This window comes from Macaca mulatta, chromosome 19 (assembly GCF_049350105.2).
Source record: "Macaca mulatta isolate MMU2019108-1 chromosome 19, T2T-MMU8v2.0, whole genome shotgun sequence".
Taxonomy (NCBI): Eukaryota; Metazoa; Chordata; class Mammalia; order Primates; family Cercopithecidae; genus Macaca; species Macaca mulatta.
In genome coordinates, this window is record NC_133424.1 from 41,246,249 (window position 1) to 41,263,168 (window position 16,920).

Genomic DNA, 16,920 nt, shown 5'->3' on the forward strand with positions numbered 1-16,920 from the left:
TCCTTTTATCTTTTCCTCTATTTCCTTGAACGTATTAATCATTGTTTGCTAACACCAGTATCTAGATTGCATGTGTATTTGGTTCTGTTTTATTTTTTCTTTTGACTTTTGGTCATATGATCCTGTTTCTTGGCATCGTAGTTATTTTTGACTAAATCCTGGGATTGTGTCTTTAAAGATTGTAGATATTCCTGAAGGTGATAACTTCCTCTGGAAAAGGCTCATCCTTTCTTCTAGTGAGGCAGATGCAGTGGGAGCTGGTCACCTTACTCCAGGCAGGTACTGGGTGGAGTGAAGGCCAGGTTGTTGTTTTCGTAAGGCATCTGCTTCTGGTTTCTTCAGGCTTTCATCTGGACGCTTGATTTTGCTCACTACGGTATATTTCCTTGGAGGCTTCTGAACTCTAATTTTTGTTTGATCGTGAGCTCTGCTTTTCAGAGTTTTGGTTTATCTTTTTGGCCTTCACAGCTCAGCATTTGACAGATATCGTGGGAGGGAAACCAGTTGTATGCTTAAGACCTCTCCTGCGCTCTCATTTTGCTACCGTATAGCCTTGTCAGACTGCACAAGGTTCTGCTTGTTTCTGTCTGCTAGCCATGGCTGTCTCCTGCGGGCCCAACATAATTCTCAACCTCTTGCCTATGCCTCCTTTTGTCTGAGAAAAAAGTGGCTTCAGATGATCAGCTCACTTCTCCACAGTTCTCCCCTTTCTGAATCCTTAGTCCCTCTTGTCCTCACTGCTTTGGCAGCTCTTGGGTGCCTTTAAAGAGGTAATTTTTGTATTTATCTGTCTCTTCTACTGTCTGAGAGTTACAAGCTCTTTTTGTCCTACTTGGAGGTATTGTAGAAGTCTAGACTGAGTTTTGAATTTACATAGCTACTTGCAGTGATTTAGTGTGATTTGTGATTTTTTCTACAGTCTCACTGACAGTGGTAGTTTTTTTTTTTTTGTTTGTTTGTTTGTTTTTTTTTTTGAGACAGAGTTTCGCTGTTGTTGCCCAGGCTGGAGTGCAATGGTGTGACCTTGGCTCACTGCAACCTCTGCCTCCCAGGTTCAATTTTCCTGCCTCAGCCTCCCAAGTAGCTGGGATTACAGGCGCCTGCCGCCATGCCTGGCTAATTTTTTGTATTTTTAGTAGAGACAGGGCTTCACCATCTTGGCCAGGCTGGTCTCAAACTCCTGATCCCTGGTGATCCACCTGCCTTGGCCTCCCAAAGTGCTGAGATTACAAGTGAGAGCCACCACGCCCAGCCAGCGGTGTTTTTTTAAAATAAAAATGTACTTCTTTAATTAATGCTAAATGAGATTGCTTTAATTTGACTTTTTTGTTACCTGGGAGGGTATTTTCCTGTGTTTTTTTTTTTTTTTTAAACTGTTTGTATTTACTCTTCGGTGGGCTGTTTGTTTTCTTTGAGCCCTTCACAGGTACATTCTCCTCCTAATCTGTGTGGCAAGTTTACTACTCTAAAGTTTTCTTAGTTGCATATCATACAAATGGTTAGGAAATTATGAAATAATTTACTGTAAGAAGTTAGGAGAGAGTCAAAGGTAGGAGTTTTTTGGGTCTGTGTGTTTTGTTTTCTTGTATTTATTGTTGTTTCCCATATCAGCTGCTTTAGATGGTTGGTTAGCTTGTGCGGATCCCACTGTGGTCTTCCTTTTAGAACCAGAATCTGTAATTACCTCAGGCTCTGATGTCCAAAGTAAATTAGGTTGGTCCAGTTAGCAGCAGGTATCTATCCTCTCCCTTCATTGTGGCTACAGATGGAGAAATGGGATTCTTTTCTTTATGGGAGAAGGGCAGGGTTTCTACGAGGAAGGTATGTGAATGGAGAAGAAATGATTGATATCTCTGGTAAAACAGTGGGCATGCAAGGTGCAATTCAGGCAGTATTTCAGATTCAGAAATGTAGGTCACAATTTCTTATCTGCAATCAGAAGCCTGAAAAGCACTGAAAACACAATTATTCTTAAGTTTATGGCATATTCATTTTTGACAAAACTGGAACTGATATGGGTGAGGCATTTATTACATTTTGAATATTCATATGTTTCATTGCAAATGTTATGTTTACTACAGGGACATATATCTGTGAGATATATATATATATATATGTACTGTATGACTTGACTAAAATATATAAGGTTCTAAACAGAAAAACGTCTCCTGCGGTTTTTGGCTGATAGTAGACCTGTGCTTCTTTAAGAGGACTTGTTGCTTGCTTATTTATGGCAGGTGAGTGCTGGTGGATCAAGGAGAACGGCCCCTACCTCATGGAGCTTTCAGCCAGAACAGTTAGAATTCCTGGATCTCTAGTTCAAGTAACCCCAAAAACCCTCCAAACATGTAAACGTCTTCATTCTTAGAAATATTACTGAATGTATATGTCACCACTCTTAAAATATTTCCAATAGGAGAAAACGGTAATAGTTAGAATACTTAAGATTAGTGAGTAAGGATTATTGAAAGTAAAAAAGAGCCTAGTTTGTAGGTAAAGCCAACAAGGGAGTGAGATGTACAGTGCCAGAGCACGTTAGACATAGTCCGATATTTGTGTAAAACGAGACTAGATTGAAATACAGGAAAAAATGCCTTAGAAGCCTGTGTAGGAGGAATCTGGCTAAAACGTAAAGGAAAGGATTAAGGAGACTTTTGATTCCATATTAGCTAAAATTTTAAATAAGGGCTGGGTGCGGTGGCTCACGCCTGTAATCCCAGCAATTTGGGAGGCCGAGGTGGGCAGATCACAAGATCAGGAGATCGAGACCATCCTGGCTAACACGTGAAACTCTGTCTCTACTAAAAATACACAAAAAAATTACCCGGGCCTGGTGGCGGGCGCTACTTGGGAGGCTGAGGCAGGAGAATGGCGTGAACCTGGAAGGCGGAGCTTGCAGTGAGCCGAGATTGTGCCACTGCACTCCAGCCTGGGTGACAGAGCGAGACTCCGTCTCAAAAAAAAAAAAAAAAAATTTAAATAAGAACATTTAAGTGTTTTCAGAAGTGGCTCCATATAATTGGACTTACCTTTCATTAGAGTTTTGCTTTTCAGCATATTTAGAACATACTTTGTTTAAAATTGAAATGGTTTTCTTTACTTTTATGGTGGTTTATTTATTTATTTATTTATTTATTTTTTGGGACAGGGTCTCCCTCTGTCTCCTAGGCTGGAGTGCAGTGGTGTGATCTTGGCTCACTGTAACCTCTACCTCCCTGGTTCAGGCAATTCAAGCTACCGGAGTAGCTGGGATTACAAGCATGCACCACCACGCCCTGGCTAATTTTTGTATTTTTAGTAGAGACAGGGTTTCACCATGTTGGCCAGGCTGGTCTGAACACCTGGCATCATGTGATCTACCGGCCTTGGCCTCAAAGTGCTGGGATTACAGGCATGAGCCACTCTGCCCGGCCTATGGTGGTTTTTATACAGTAACACTCAATTTATTGCAGTTTATCCCAGTGCTTATTGCTTTTTTCCTGTTAGGAACCTGTAGTCAATTCCTCCCTTCTTTGCAAAGGGGTTTACTTAAAAGATTTGTAATTTTTATAAGTTTCGTTGAAAGTACACTTTTTGTATACTTTGGTAATGATGTTTATATATCTACTTGACAAATCTATCTTTTAAGAAATTATTTTCAGCTTTTAAGTAACTGTCACTAACATGTATGTCAAGTATCTATTGGCTTCAGCTCCCGCTGATACTATTTTCTTTTTGACTCAGCAGCTTTAAAACCAAAATAGTAAGATCTGTCTTGAAGTCACAGTCTAGCAAGAGAAGCAAACTATATAAATTTAGACAGCTCTGATTAGCACAATTCCCAAACTGTTATATTATACATTAACCCATACAGGAAGAATTTAAAATTGCAGTATTGTGAGAAAAGTTTTAGAGGTGAAGCATTTTTGAGGAAAGTATCAAAGATGAAGAAGTACTCTTGACCTTTTAGGCTTTCTGTTCCAGTCTAGTTTTAATGTGGCGTTGTATTTAACTTGCCTTAGAAACTCATAGGTTTATGCCCTCTTGTGGTCTGTCACCAATATAAATAGCACAAATAAAAATTTTAAGTACTGGAGATCTTACTGCATGTTACTGCTCTCCTTTATAAAATAATTTTTAAAAAGCAGCTTCTGGGGAGCAACAGCTAAGAAATTATTATTCCTGTCTTCCATATAATTTGTGGACCTTAAAAGTTATCAAATGTTTTATTTTAACCCTTGGTAACAAAAAGTATGTGTATGTTAGCTGGACACGAATGAACAGAAAAATATTGTTGGGTGGGCTGTCCATCATTGTCCTTCTGGGTGTCTAACCCTGTTAATGTATAAGTGTCTTAAAAATATGATGAGGTGTGGTAGTAATTGTGGGGCTAGCACATTACCCTTCCACCTTCACCTAAACATAGCAGATATACTATTAAATGATGCTTGGGAAATGTGGTGTTTATACTTACTTGTTTCATCAGAAAGGGTCAGGAGCTGTAGGAGGCATTGGAAGAAATAAGGATTATAATGTTAGTAAATTGGTGAACTTAAGCTTACAGAATTTGCTTTTACTGACATGATTGGCAAGGTCTTATTCATGAGTGTGGGACTGAGGAACTAACTAGTGGAGGAGAAACAGCAATAGCAGTCAGTGTTTTAAGACTGCAGCTGTAACCAGTGTTTTTCTGCTGTTATCTAGTAAGTCGCATGATGGTTGGAAGCAGGCCAGTATAGGGACTATGCGCTTTAGGATTAGATAGAATCCCTGTTAGAAAGACTTGGTTTTAAAACTGATCTCATCTCTTACCAGTTACTGGACAGTTGTGTAATATTAAGTAAGTTACTTCATCTCTGAATACAGAGGTTTCCTCTCCAAATAAAGATTTAAACTGCCTTCATCGAAATCTTTGCAGTTTGTTTTGTAACATGCAGTGTTGGAATGTAGACCTGTTGTTATTGCTCATAGGTTAAAGACAGTTTTGCGTTGCAAAGAATGAATACCATATGACTTTGTAGCCACTGGGTTGTTGGTAAAGTCTCCTGAATAGTGATAAATCAGCTCATAGTTCTTTTTCTTTGCTGTGGACTTACTGCTGCACTTCTATGTAGGTACATACTTTATTATAAATTCTTGAGTGTAAATGAGGTCATTATATTAAAGAATTTACTAGTTCAGTTATTTTAAAGTTGAAGCCTATTAACTATTTTTAAGAAAAATGAAAATAATACAATAAGATTTTTTTTCTTTAGGGGCGCTATTGGCATGTTTTGGCAGGTTTAAAAAATAAAAAATAACTAGTATTGTTCCTCCATTGTGGTCATACTTTTGTGGAGGATAACAAAGTAATGAAATGTTTTTGTTTCTTTTGCTGTGGTTTTCAAGTGTTTCTTGTAGAACAAGGCTCACTGTCTCATGGTTACTTTTAAAATTTAATACGTAAAGTAATTAATCTGAGTCCCCTTTCAGGAGAAATAAGATTATTTAGAATAATTTAACTTAAGGGAAAATATTTGTTTTTATAACACCTTCTAAAATTTCTGAGTTGTAGAAATTTACTAATTTTTTTCTTTCTTTTTTTTTTGAGATGGAATCTCGTTCTGTCGCCGAGGCTGGAGTGCAGTGGTGCGATCTCGGCTCACTGCAAGCTCTGCCTCCTGGGTTCACGCCATTCTCCTGCCTCAGCCTCCTGAGTAGCTGGAACTATAGGGGCCTGCCACCACGTCTGGCCATTTTTTTTGTATTTTTAGTAGAGATGCGGTTTCATTGTGTTAGCCAGGATGGTCTCGATCTCCTGACCTCGTGATCCACCCGCCTCGGCCTCCCAAAGTGCTGGGATTACAGGCGTGAGCCACCGCGCCCGGCCGAAATTTACTAATTTTTTTCTTTTGAATAACTTGCTGTAAAATAGAAGACAACTGAAACAAACAAAAAACCCCTCTAAATATAATAAAACTGCTTGGGCTAAAATCTTTTTTGCAAGTAGGTGGACCATAAATCTTTTATATAAGCAAAGATAACCTAAACATGCCATCAGAAGGCTAGTCTATATATTTTTATATCTACCTCTTTCATCTTTCCCCTTGTTTCTGATTTCCAACATGTCACTTCTTTAGTTTCCATTTGGATAGTGTTTATTTGAAGTCTGATATTCTAAATACTATATGTAACTAATAAAGACTTTAAAATGTAAGGCAGCATTTTGGCAGTTAAAATTTCTCTTGTACGTTGTGAAATGGATTTTGGTGTTGGTCTGTCTTCCTAGGGAGACTGTTTAAGGGAAGTAAAAGGAACAGGGCAAGTATGGCCGGAACAAAGTGGAGGGTAGACTATGGGGAGTGATGGCAAGAACACATGCCTTTCTACCAGTGACTTGTTTCTTAAACATAAAAAGCATATGTGCCAAATTTACATATTTACTAATTAAAAAGGCTTCCTGGAAACATTAGGTAGACTATCTTCTATAACCTTTAACACCGTCACTAATGGATATAGCTTAGAAGATTTCCTCGAAGGTCCTTTAAATAATGTAAATGATTATGAATGTGTAACTAGTTAATATGCAGCTACGAAAGGATTATCATGTAGAGGTTAATGACCATTCTGCTCTTATGGTTTGCAGGGCTTTGCTTTCTGTGCTTTTGGCTCTCTTCATGCTTGGAAACACATGCATTGGGATTGGAAAACATCCTGACTGTTTTTGGGTCTCATCTTTTAATGGGGTTGTTAAATAGGAACTTTATGAAAAGGATTTCATGAGCATTTTTTTCCTTTTTCAATTTACATTTAATTCTATTTGTCTATTTTGTAATTACTGCCAAATCAGAAACAGTGAAATGGATTGATGTAGTTTTAGTTTGGCTCTTCCAGATGTAAAGTCAGTACTCTATTATATATTGCCACTGTTATTAAGTGTTGCTATGTGATTGATACTTACTGAGAGATCTTCATTCTAAAATGGATGATGAGTTAATGTGTAGTATGGTTGGGTTTCTGATTATAGCATGTATTTTGGTACAGGATTGCTGTCTTAGTATTTAAAATGTCCCAAAAGAGGACATTTATTTCAGGAATTAAATGTTATAATAGAGGAATTTAGTGACAGGTCTAAAAAAAAAAATCTTTTTTTTTTTTTTTTTTTGCTGGGAGGGGGTGGTGAAACATTGAGCATATACAAGAGATAATATTGGTATTTAGAGCAGTGAACTAGAGCAGCATTTTGCAAACTAGATAATGCTGCTATCTTTTTGTCATGGCCTAGTCTTAAGCGTTTTGGCTTTCATCCTCTAGCTTCTCTGTCTCTAAAGTGGTATATGGTATTCTAGACTGCTGTTTAAAATTTTTATTAATAGGTAATTTAAAAGTAGATAATTAGCAATCCTTGAAAACAGTGTTAATTCTTAAATTGTCATTCAAAAATAGTGTTTTTTTAAAAATTGCATTTTTCTTTATTGACTAGTCTTCTTATTTTCTGAGCATTTTGAGAATCTACTGACATATCTCCAAGGAAAACAAATAACTTTTGTACTTAAATTCATTGTTTTAGTATTATAAACATAGTTTAAACTGGCTGTGAAGTGCTTACAATCTTTATCATAATTCACTGGGGAACAAATGAGCTGTTCAGAGCATCTCCTTATCCCAAGTATTTCTTCTTGAAAATGTAGTAGAAAAATATCACTGAATTCATTTTTTAATGCGTCAGAATAAAAATTACAGGTGAAAATGTTTGGAGATATACTGACAAAATAAAATATTTTCACTACTGTCATTTCTTTTTTTTTTTTAACTGACGAAACGTGGATGTTACATTGGTTTCTTGTTATTTATAACAGTTACGTATTCTACAAAATATGTAATATTGAAAACAGGTCTGTAGATTGTACAAAATACTAGTTATCTTATATCATATGTCACCTAATAGTTATGAAGCGGGTTTTGTACCACAGTATGAATCAGAAAGCTGTAATTTGTTCTGCAGTTATCAGCCTGCATTAGAGGGTTATGATAAAGTGTGCTGCTTAAAAACTAACATTCACATCTCTGTGCATTTGACAAATAAAAATGTATACTGAGATGCTATTAAATCTGTAAAGCCACTGTTCTAGTTTTCAGATACACTGATTTTTGTAGCTCTGTGCATAGCTCTGTTTTTTCATGAGTAGTTATCTGTTTTCATGACAGGTGGTCACTAACTGCCAAGAGAGAATCCAGCATTGGTGAGTGAAAGATGGTTTTATTACACTTCTGAAATACTGATGGGGTAACCTACTTGTGTTTAAATAATGTGTTTACTGTTTGTGTGTGTGTGTATGTATGACTAGTAATTTAATTCTTCTAGTAATCTCCATTTTGAATGCCTTTGATACTAATTCATATTGTCTTTCACCCTTTTCTGAATTACATATTTCTGATTTCCTGATGTTGTGTTTCCGCTTGTATTTATTCTAAGTGTCTTGTTTTTTTTAAGTTAGAATAATATTAATATCATTATGAATTGGAGACTGAGACATTTTTGAATGTGACATAGAGAGCTCTATTTTGAGGATATTTCTTATATTTTAGTAGAAAAATAATGGGAATCAGTTACTTTAAAATAATGATGGAAATAGGGCACAGAAGTGTTTTCCCAAAGTTTGAAAAAAAAAAATCTAATTTTCTACTTTTGAGAGCTTGTTTCATTGTACTTTTTTTTTTTTTTTTTTTTGGAGAGAAAGCATATCTATTTTAATGTGCTAATCGGACCATGTTTGGTAAATAACACACTTTCCTTTGGCTTCTGAGGAAAATGCTCAATTTAATGGTGAATAAAATCTTATGAGTTGTCATGAGGTATAGCTGTTGATCTTACAGATATCAAATTACAATATATCCATGCTGTGCTTACGAAGATTTTACTGAGAGAACAACAGGAGCTGTCTTGATTATTGTCTGCAGGGTTATTGCAAAAATCATGGTAACTGCCCCTTTAGTGGTGAGATTAAACCTTCGGTTATACACCATCAAGCATATAATATTTTAAATTTATTTTAAGAGGCTTTTTCTTCATGCCTGAGAGATCTCCAAGGAAATAATTTATAGTTAGTGTATATCAAATGTTTTTTGGTTTAAATGCACATAGGCTGCAGGCAGTGGATAAGAGTGAAAATTGGTGCAATCTGTACACATCATCTTATTAAATTTTGACTATTGGCTTGCAGAAAATAATCTAAAACTAATAATATCCACTTTATAAATAAAAATTCAGGACTTCATTAATTTTCAATAAATGCATCGTTGTAGTTGCTTCCACTGGTGGTGTGAGTCTGTCAGCATTTCCATAATGGACCATTTGCCTTTCATTATACATTCAGTTCAGGTTAAAACTTGAAATACAAGTCCTTGGCTAAAGAATTTTTTTACCTGCACATTTAGTCAGAGTGGCCCATTTTACAAATAATTTCCAGGGGAAGTTTTATTAACGTGGACTTCTATCTATTGGTTTTGGCAAGAAGTTCAGGAAATTGGAAAGGTATTCACTGGGAATAGACACTAGTTTACATAAATGGGTGAATGGTAACTTGCTTCTGGTTTGTTTTATAAGATTCTTATTAGAGAGTTCTTTAAGGATAAGGGCACGTTTTCATCCTTTTATTCACAGCCCCTCCTGCTGTTCGGCATAAAATGGGCACTTGATAAATGTTTGAGTAAATGAAGAAATGTGGTTATTTTCTATATAACATTTTAGTTTACAGATACTCTAGTAGTATACAAGTCTAGTGAGCAGAGACAGAAATGTGACATTTACTTCATGGCAGGTTCATGTGACCCTCAATTTCACTTTTCAGTTTTTTAAAACCCTCTAAACTGTAGAAGCTTAGCATATTTGCCTACACGGATCTTGAAGTAATATAGTACTTTATAAATTAAAAAATTAAAATTATTTTTTTCCAGTTAAAATTTGCATTTTCCTCTGAATTATTTCTGGTTTGGTTCAGGAAACAGACTTTTCTGTTCACTTTTAATAGGATCTATATATGGTATATTGCTCAAATCTGAATGGCCAGTAAATTCATCAATTCATTATATTAAAAAATGGAAACCAAAGTGTCTCTGTTTCCCTGAAAGCCAGGAAATTGCTGTTTGGGAGAGTCGTGGAATTCTTGTGACATTTTTGCATTCTCTTAATTCCTTAAACAATGGTTGAGTTTCTACCATTTGCCAGTATTGTGCTGCTGTTTGGAATTGCAAGACCCTGCCATAGAAGAATTCACAGTCGGACATTAAACAGGGAAATCACAACAATTTTGTGCTATTTCTGGAGATATGAAGCAAGCACAGAAGTTCAGAGGCTGGAGCCATTCTTAGGGTGTCTCATACACTACTTTTAAAAGCATGTTGCTTTAATTTTTATTTAACCCTTGGTATTAGCCTATCTAAAATATGATTTCTGTTAAGCTCCTATTCTTTATGGGTACATACCAATATAATAAAGTAGAACAAAATATATGGTTTGAAAAATGCATTCTCATGCTAGTGATGTTTATGCTTGTTTGTATACTTTTTAAAGGATTCTTTAAGGAACAAGTATGTGTATTCTAGGTTCAGAAATAATCTAAATTGGTTTTTGTTTAAAAAAATGTAGGACAGGGAGTAAAAATATTTGTAGAAAGATAGGAGTGAAAATGGTCTGGGACCACAGAATCTACCCCAAAAAATCTTTGAGAAAATTAACTAAATCCTAGAACTTTGGTAAACTAAGACATTTATATTTGTTTAATTAATAACAGATAATAAGGAAAGATTCAAGCCTAATGGATGAGAATTTGTACAACATTATTTTAGAGCTAATAATAATGGTTTTCAGTTTAGTGAGGATTTAAAAAATGTTTTTTAATCAAATTTTTTTCTTTATAATCCCTTTTACCTAACTCAGGAAATAAGGTATTTTGAAATCCACACACTGTCATCTCATTAAAGTATGAGGATACTTCCCAGTGTTTGGTCCACTAGTGGCTGATTATTTTGTTTGTGGATTATTTGTAATTTTCTTTTTAATTCTTCCTTAAAGAGCATGGCATTTGGAGTCACAGACCTGTATTTGAATCCTGTCATTTGCTAGCGTTTTGACCTTGAACAATTATGCTAAGAGTCTCAGTTTTTTCTTGTAAAGTGATGATGATACTACTTAACTCACAGGGTTGTAGTGAAGATCAAATGAGATCATGTCTATAGAACACCCTGCCCGGCACTCAGTAAGTATTAATAGGAACTCATTACCTCTTTTGAAAATTTTAATTGTCAGACAAATAAAAAGCCAGTGCTTTGTAAATATTCGTGAATATTTAGTGTTCATTCTATTTTTTGTCATGATGGAGAGTTGGGTTTCTGTGATTTATTGTTATAGCTTTACATTAATATTTTTAAATCACTTTTTGTTAGGAAGAATTTCAAATAAGAGGTGATAGGTAGTATAGTGAATCCTCATGTACTCATCAGTCAGCTTTGATAATCATCAACTCATGATTCTCTCTAAACTGTTTCATTGCAACATCTTATCTTGCCATCTACTCCTACCTCCAATTTTTTTTTAAACTTTTGTTTTAGATTTGGGAGGTATGTGTAGAGGTTTGTTGCAAAGGTGCATTGCATGATGCTGAGGTTTGAGGTACAATTGAACCCATGACCCAGATAGTGAGCATGGTACCCAGTAGGCAGTTATTCAGCCATTGCCCCTGCCCTTCCTCACCACTCCTGTATTCCCCAGTGTTTATTGTTCCCATCTTTATGTCCATCTGTCCCCAGTGGTTAGCTCCCACTTATAAGTGAGAATATACAGTATTTGGTTTTCTGTTTCTGCATTAGTTTGCTTAGGATAGTGGCCTCCTGCTACATCCATGTTACTGCAAATATTTCTTTTTTATGGGTATGTAGTAGTCCATAGTATATATGTATCACATTTTTATTATCCAGCTCACTGTTGATGGGGACTTCCATGTCTTTGCTATTGTGAACAGTGCGGTAGTGAACATACAGGTGCATGTATCTTTTTGGCTGAATGGTTTTTTTTAAGGTGGTCTATATTCTGTAATGGGATTGCTGGGTTGAATGGTTGTTCAGTTTAGTTCTTTGAGAAATCTCCAAACTGCTGTCCACAGTGGCTGCACATTCCCACCAACAATGTAAAAGCATTCCCTTTTCTCTGCATTCCTGCCAACATCTGTTATTTTTTGACATTTTAATAAAAACCATTTTGACTATCCCACCTCCAATTTTGAAATGAATCTAAGTCATATTCTATCTGGAAATATTTCAGCATATGTCTTTAAGTGTTGAGAAAGAGTAGATATTAACTTTTTAGGATTTAAATAAAAAATTTTTAATTAGGCAATACATTTACATGTTTCAAAATTTAGGAGGTATGAAAGGATGTAAATGATGTATAGGTTCCTCCCTAATTCTCAGTTCTGTTTTCTTTTTATTTTTTTTGAGATGGAGTCTCACTCTGTCATCCAGGCTGGAGTGCAATGGCATAGTTTCGACTCACTGCAACCTCTGCCTCCCAGGTTCAAGCTATTCTCCTGCCTCAGCCTCCCAAGTAGCTGAGATTATAGGTGCACGCCACCATGCCCGGCTAATTTTTTTAGTATTTTAGTAGAGACGGGGGTTTCACCGTGTTGCCCACGCTGGTCTTGAACTCCTGAGCTCAGGTGGTGCACCCGCCTCGGCCTCCTAAAGTGCTGGGATTACAGACGTGAGCCACCGCACCCGACCCCTCAGTTCTATTTTCTGGAAGCAAGCTTTTTTTTTTTTTTTTTTTTTTTTTTTTTTTTTTTAACCAATTTCTCATAAATCTTTTCAGAAATGGTTTGCATAACATAAGTGTTTTGTGTATGTATGTGTGTGTGTTGTGTGTGTGTATTCACCTACATGTTTATATATGGCTCCCATCCTTTTGGACAAAAATGAAATCAGATTGTACCTGTTCATTTAATATTATATTTACCCTATATCATTAACTAACTGTTCCTCTTTACCTCATTCCATAGATTTCACTGTGTGTCAAACGTTTAACTTTTAGGATTACTAAATGAGACCTGGAACTATTGTTTTTTTAATAAATAATTGCTACATCACCCAGAGTACAACTCTGTAACTCAAAATATATCCTTGCTAAGATCATATATCTGTTATTTTATTGCTCCTTAGTAAAATTACTCCAGAACTTAGAGGCTTGAAACAACCACCATTTGCTTGCACATGATTCAGTGGGTGTGCGTATTAAGCTGGCCTTGCCTGTGTGGTTCTTCTGCTTGTCTTGTCTGGACTCACTGCTTTGGTTGCAGCCGGTTGGTGGCCGGTCAGCTGTATTGTCCAGAATGGCTCACCTTCAAGTCTGGTGGTTAGTTGAGCCTTTGCCTCCATGTGCTCTTTTATCCAGCTTACTTTCTGTGGGCATCTCAGAGCAGCAAGAATGGAAGCTGCAAAGCTACGTTGGTCAAAGGAACTCACAAAGCCAGCCAGATTCACAAGGTGGGAAGATAACACCCACCCGTTGAGAGGAGGCGTGAAAAAGAATTAATGGTCATTTTTAATGCACTGCAGTGACTTTACTGAATAAGTCCTGCACACACAAAAAGGAAGTCTCTGTCCTTTATGTTGACTGGTGAGAATGAAATGAAATAGTACATATGATGCCTGGCAGATCATCTTTATGTTAGGCATTACTTACAATTGTAAATCGTATGCATGTGAGTTGTAAAAAATTTATTGCCTTGCTTCCTTTATCTTAAAAGGATTTTTGGTAAAGGTATCTTTGAAATTACATGAAGCAGACTTAAATATAGAAGAAGATACTTTGTTCAGGTGTTTAATTTTGGAAAGAATACTTTAAATTTAGACATAAAAGTTCCAAAACACTTCGGCATGTGAGTTTCGAGAGAGTCTAAAGCAAATACTTGAAATTTTTTATCTTTCACAGGAAACTGGACAAGAAAAATTGTTCAGAGGAAAAGAGTAACTAGTTTCTATTAGAATTTATAGTCAAAGCATATAGTAGGAAATAACCAAGAAAGCATACCTGTATAGGTAAAAATCTCAGGTGAAGATTTGATTTTCTCTCTTTTTTTTTCTGTTGGAGTTATTCTTTCCTATCAGTCAATCGGGATGGAGATACCTGTTTTATGCACACATTGTATAGTTGTCTATATGTCTCATGTTTTTGAGGCTTTCCTTGTGCACAGAAGCACTGATTTCATTGTAACAATGCCATGGTTTACAGTATATTTAATATACCTGAAACTGTTTTCTTGAGTTGCCTTCACATGGCTATATAACATTTATTTTATTATGTATAATATTTGAAATATTGATCTGCATACCTTTAAAACTTGTAAAAGCTGATGACTTTGTTCTACAGTGTTAGGTAGATTTGTAAACTGTTTTTCAGAGTCTGTATTTTACTGACTACAAAGTTTTCAGTCACTGTTCTGTAGAGGGCCTTCTGTTGGGGCTTTTTCTTTATGTTTTTTTTTTGTTTGTTTTTTGTTTTTTCCCTTTTTTTTCCTCCTCTTGAGTGGAGCAGAGAGCAACTTGCAAACTTTCTGGAAGTTTTACATGTTTTTGTTGTTGGAGTTTCTGCAGTTGTTTATGAAAGTCTTAGGGATAAGAGGGAAGAATCATATATGTCAAATCTTTTTGTCATTCTTTAAGTTTCTGCACAGTTTAAAAAAATGGTGTGAGTTAGTACATAGGCTACTGATTAAGTAAGTTTGGAACTCTTGTGTGTAATGTTTCAAAGAAATTAAGAGGCAAAAAAAAAAAGATTAAAGTTGAATGTTTAAAGAATTTTTTTTTTAATTTGAATTAGGTTTTTAAATTTTTATTCTGAATATAAAATGAATGCATGCTTAGTTATGGAAAGGTTGAAATAAGAAAGGAATAAAGATAAATTTACTCATAATTGTAAAGAGAAATGAATTCTCTCCCTGTTTTTAAAACATTCCCTTTTATTCCCTCTAGCTTCTTAATTCTGTATGTGTATTTATGTGACTAAGGTCAAACTGTAAATGCTTTTTTCTTTTCTTTCTCTTTTTAAAGAGTTAAATGATTTTTAACTTGTGATTAGAATTTATTACTTATAGGAGTCCTCAAGCTTTTATGTCATGTTTTTGGAAGCAACTAACTAGTTTGATATTTAACGCACTTCTGAAAATGAAAGGAAAACTTACATGTTATAGGAGAGTTGAAAGATTCCCCTGAAGAGTTTTAAACTATTATTTTAAAAAAGCCCTAATCACAACCCATCACCTAGAGTAGTCTTTGATGATGATGTGTTTCCAGTGTCATTATGATTTGGTTCAGTTTCCCATGACCAGCTTAAGTCCAGGGAGTATCTGACTGAGGCAAAGGGCTTAGGGCTTACTGCTTTGGGCGTGCCTCATAATTTTTTATCTTTGTCTCCGCTGTATGAGGTTTGAAAACTGTACTTCTTTGTACTTTTACTTGGTTTCATTTTCCTTTTTTTTAATGAAGAGTAACATCCAGTAAAACTCTTTAAGCACAGAGTCCTGTTTGAGGATGAAGATGTAAATATTTCAACAACCACAGTGCTTGTCTGAGAGGCACATCACTCGGTGATAATCCTGAGTGCTTGTTCTTATTTTGAGAAATATAAGTCCAGATTCCACTATACCAAAGATAGATTGGAGTGGGTATCGGTGTAAGACTCGGGAGAAATACAGGCTGTAAAAATTGAGGCATGCCTATAATTTACTTTTTACTAATTCATATTGAACTCATGACCAAATTGGTGAGGGTTTTCATGTTTTGCTTTTAAGTCAATTGGTAATTTTGAGAATTTTTAAGTATTTGGTAGGATCAAAACCAGGATTGCCAGTTTTCACTGTTGTAAAACCTCTTGAGAAACTTTAACCCGGTGGGATGTATGATTGGGCCTCTGCTGAAACTATATGTAAAATGTGAGTCCTTTCTCTCAGGGAAGAGTCTAGAGTTTTTCTAGTTTCTCATAGGGATCAGTGACCTAAAAGAGTTTTTAAATTGCTACTGTAATTAAGAAAACCCACAAAATTACTTTTTTCTAAAATATGCTTTAGAAAGAAAATATAGAAAGTGTAAAGTAGCAAAACCTATGAATTATGGTAAGATTTAATCAGAAATTTGCACAAACTTTCAAAGCTTAAGTCAGCTACAAACTCATCACACCTTTTCTAAAAGATCCCTCCCTTTGATTTGTAATAGGAACTTATATTAGTTATAGAAAATTTGGAAAATAAAAAGAACAAAAATTACCTATAAACTCATCAGTAAAAATCAGGCATTTTAGGATATTTCTTTCAAACTTAGATGAATGTGTTTTTACTTAATTTTTAAGATATTTTACTTTGAATTCATCTCTCATTTTCTTAGAGCAAAAGATTAGTAATAAATGAAGACACAGGCACTTATGGTAACTGACAAATCTTCAAACACATGTGTATGGTTGTTGTAGAGAGAACAGTAGAACAGATTTTTCTGTCCAGGCTTACTATGTTATCCATTGTACTCTGTTTTCTCATTGTTGAAAAGTTAAATTGAAGAAATCTAGTAGAATGTTAGCTGCATCTCTCTTTAGATAGTTTTGTTTCATTGACTTGAAAAAGATAATTTTGTTTCATTGACTTGAAAAATTACGTTTTTATATGTGGGTTAATCTTGGTATCTGTGTCTAATAGTAAAGTTTTCTGGTGGACTCATAAGATATAAAGAACATAGATTATTTCATCAGCATCTTCTGATGACATAAATTCCTTGGTATAATAGAGTTATAAAAAAGGAATATACCACCATTCTGCCTGAATTTTGTGGTACATTTCAGTTACTTACATCAACTGAAATTACTAAGTATTTTGCCATGACCATTTAGAAAAAAAGTCTAATGCTATTGATTTAATTCAGGTA

At 35.3% G+C, this 16,920-nt stretch overlaps 1 protein-coding gene across 3 annotated transcripts in view; it reads left to right on the forward strand.

Moving 5' to 3' along the window:
• URI1 (URI1 prefoldin like chaperone) overlaps window positions 1-16,920 on the forward strand; it is a 73,432-nt gene that overhangs the window by 19,838 nt on the left and 36,674 nt on the right. The window contains exons 2-3 of one of the 3 annotated variants that reach the window (XM_077978051.1): window positions 8,167-8,201; window positions 11,161-11,216. The exons of 1 other annotated variant lie outside the window; for it this stretch is intronic. Coding sequence is in view for 1 of the 2 variants with exons in the window: in XM_001085459.5 (XP_001085459.4) it covers window positions 8,167-8,201 (35 nt within the window). In the remaining variant the exon portion in view is untranslated. The remainder of the gene's footprint in view (window positions 1-8,166; window positions 8,202-11,160; window positions 11,217-16,920) is intronic. One more of the 3 variants, XM_001085459.5, reaches the window with a different exon arrangement.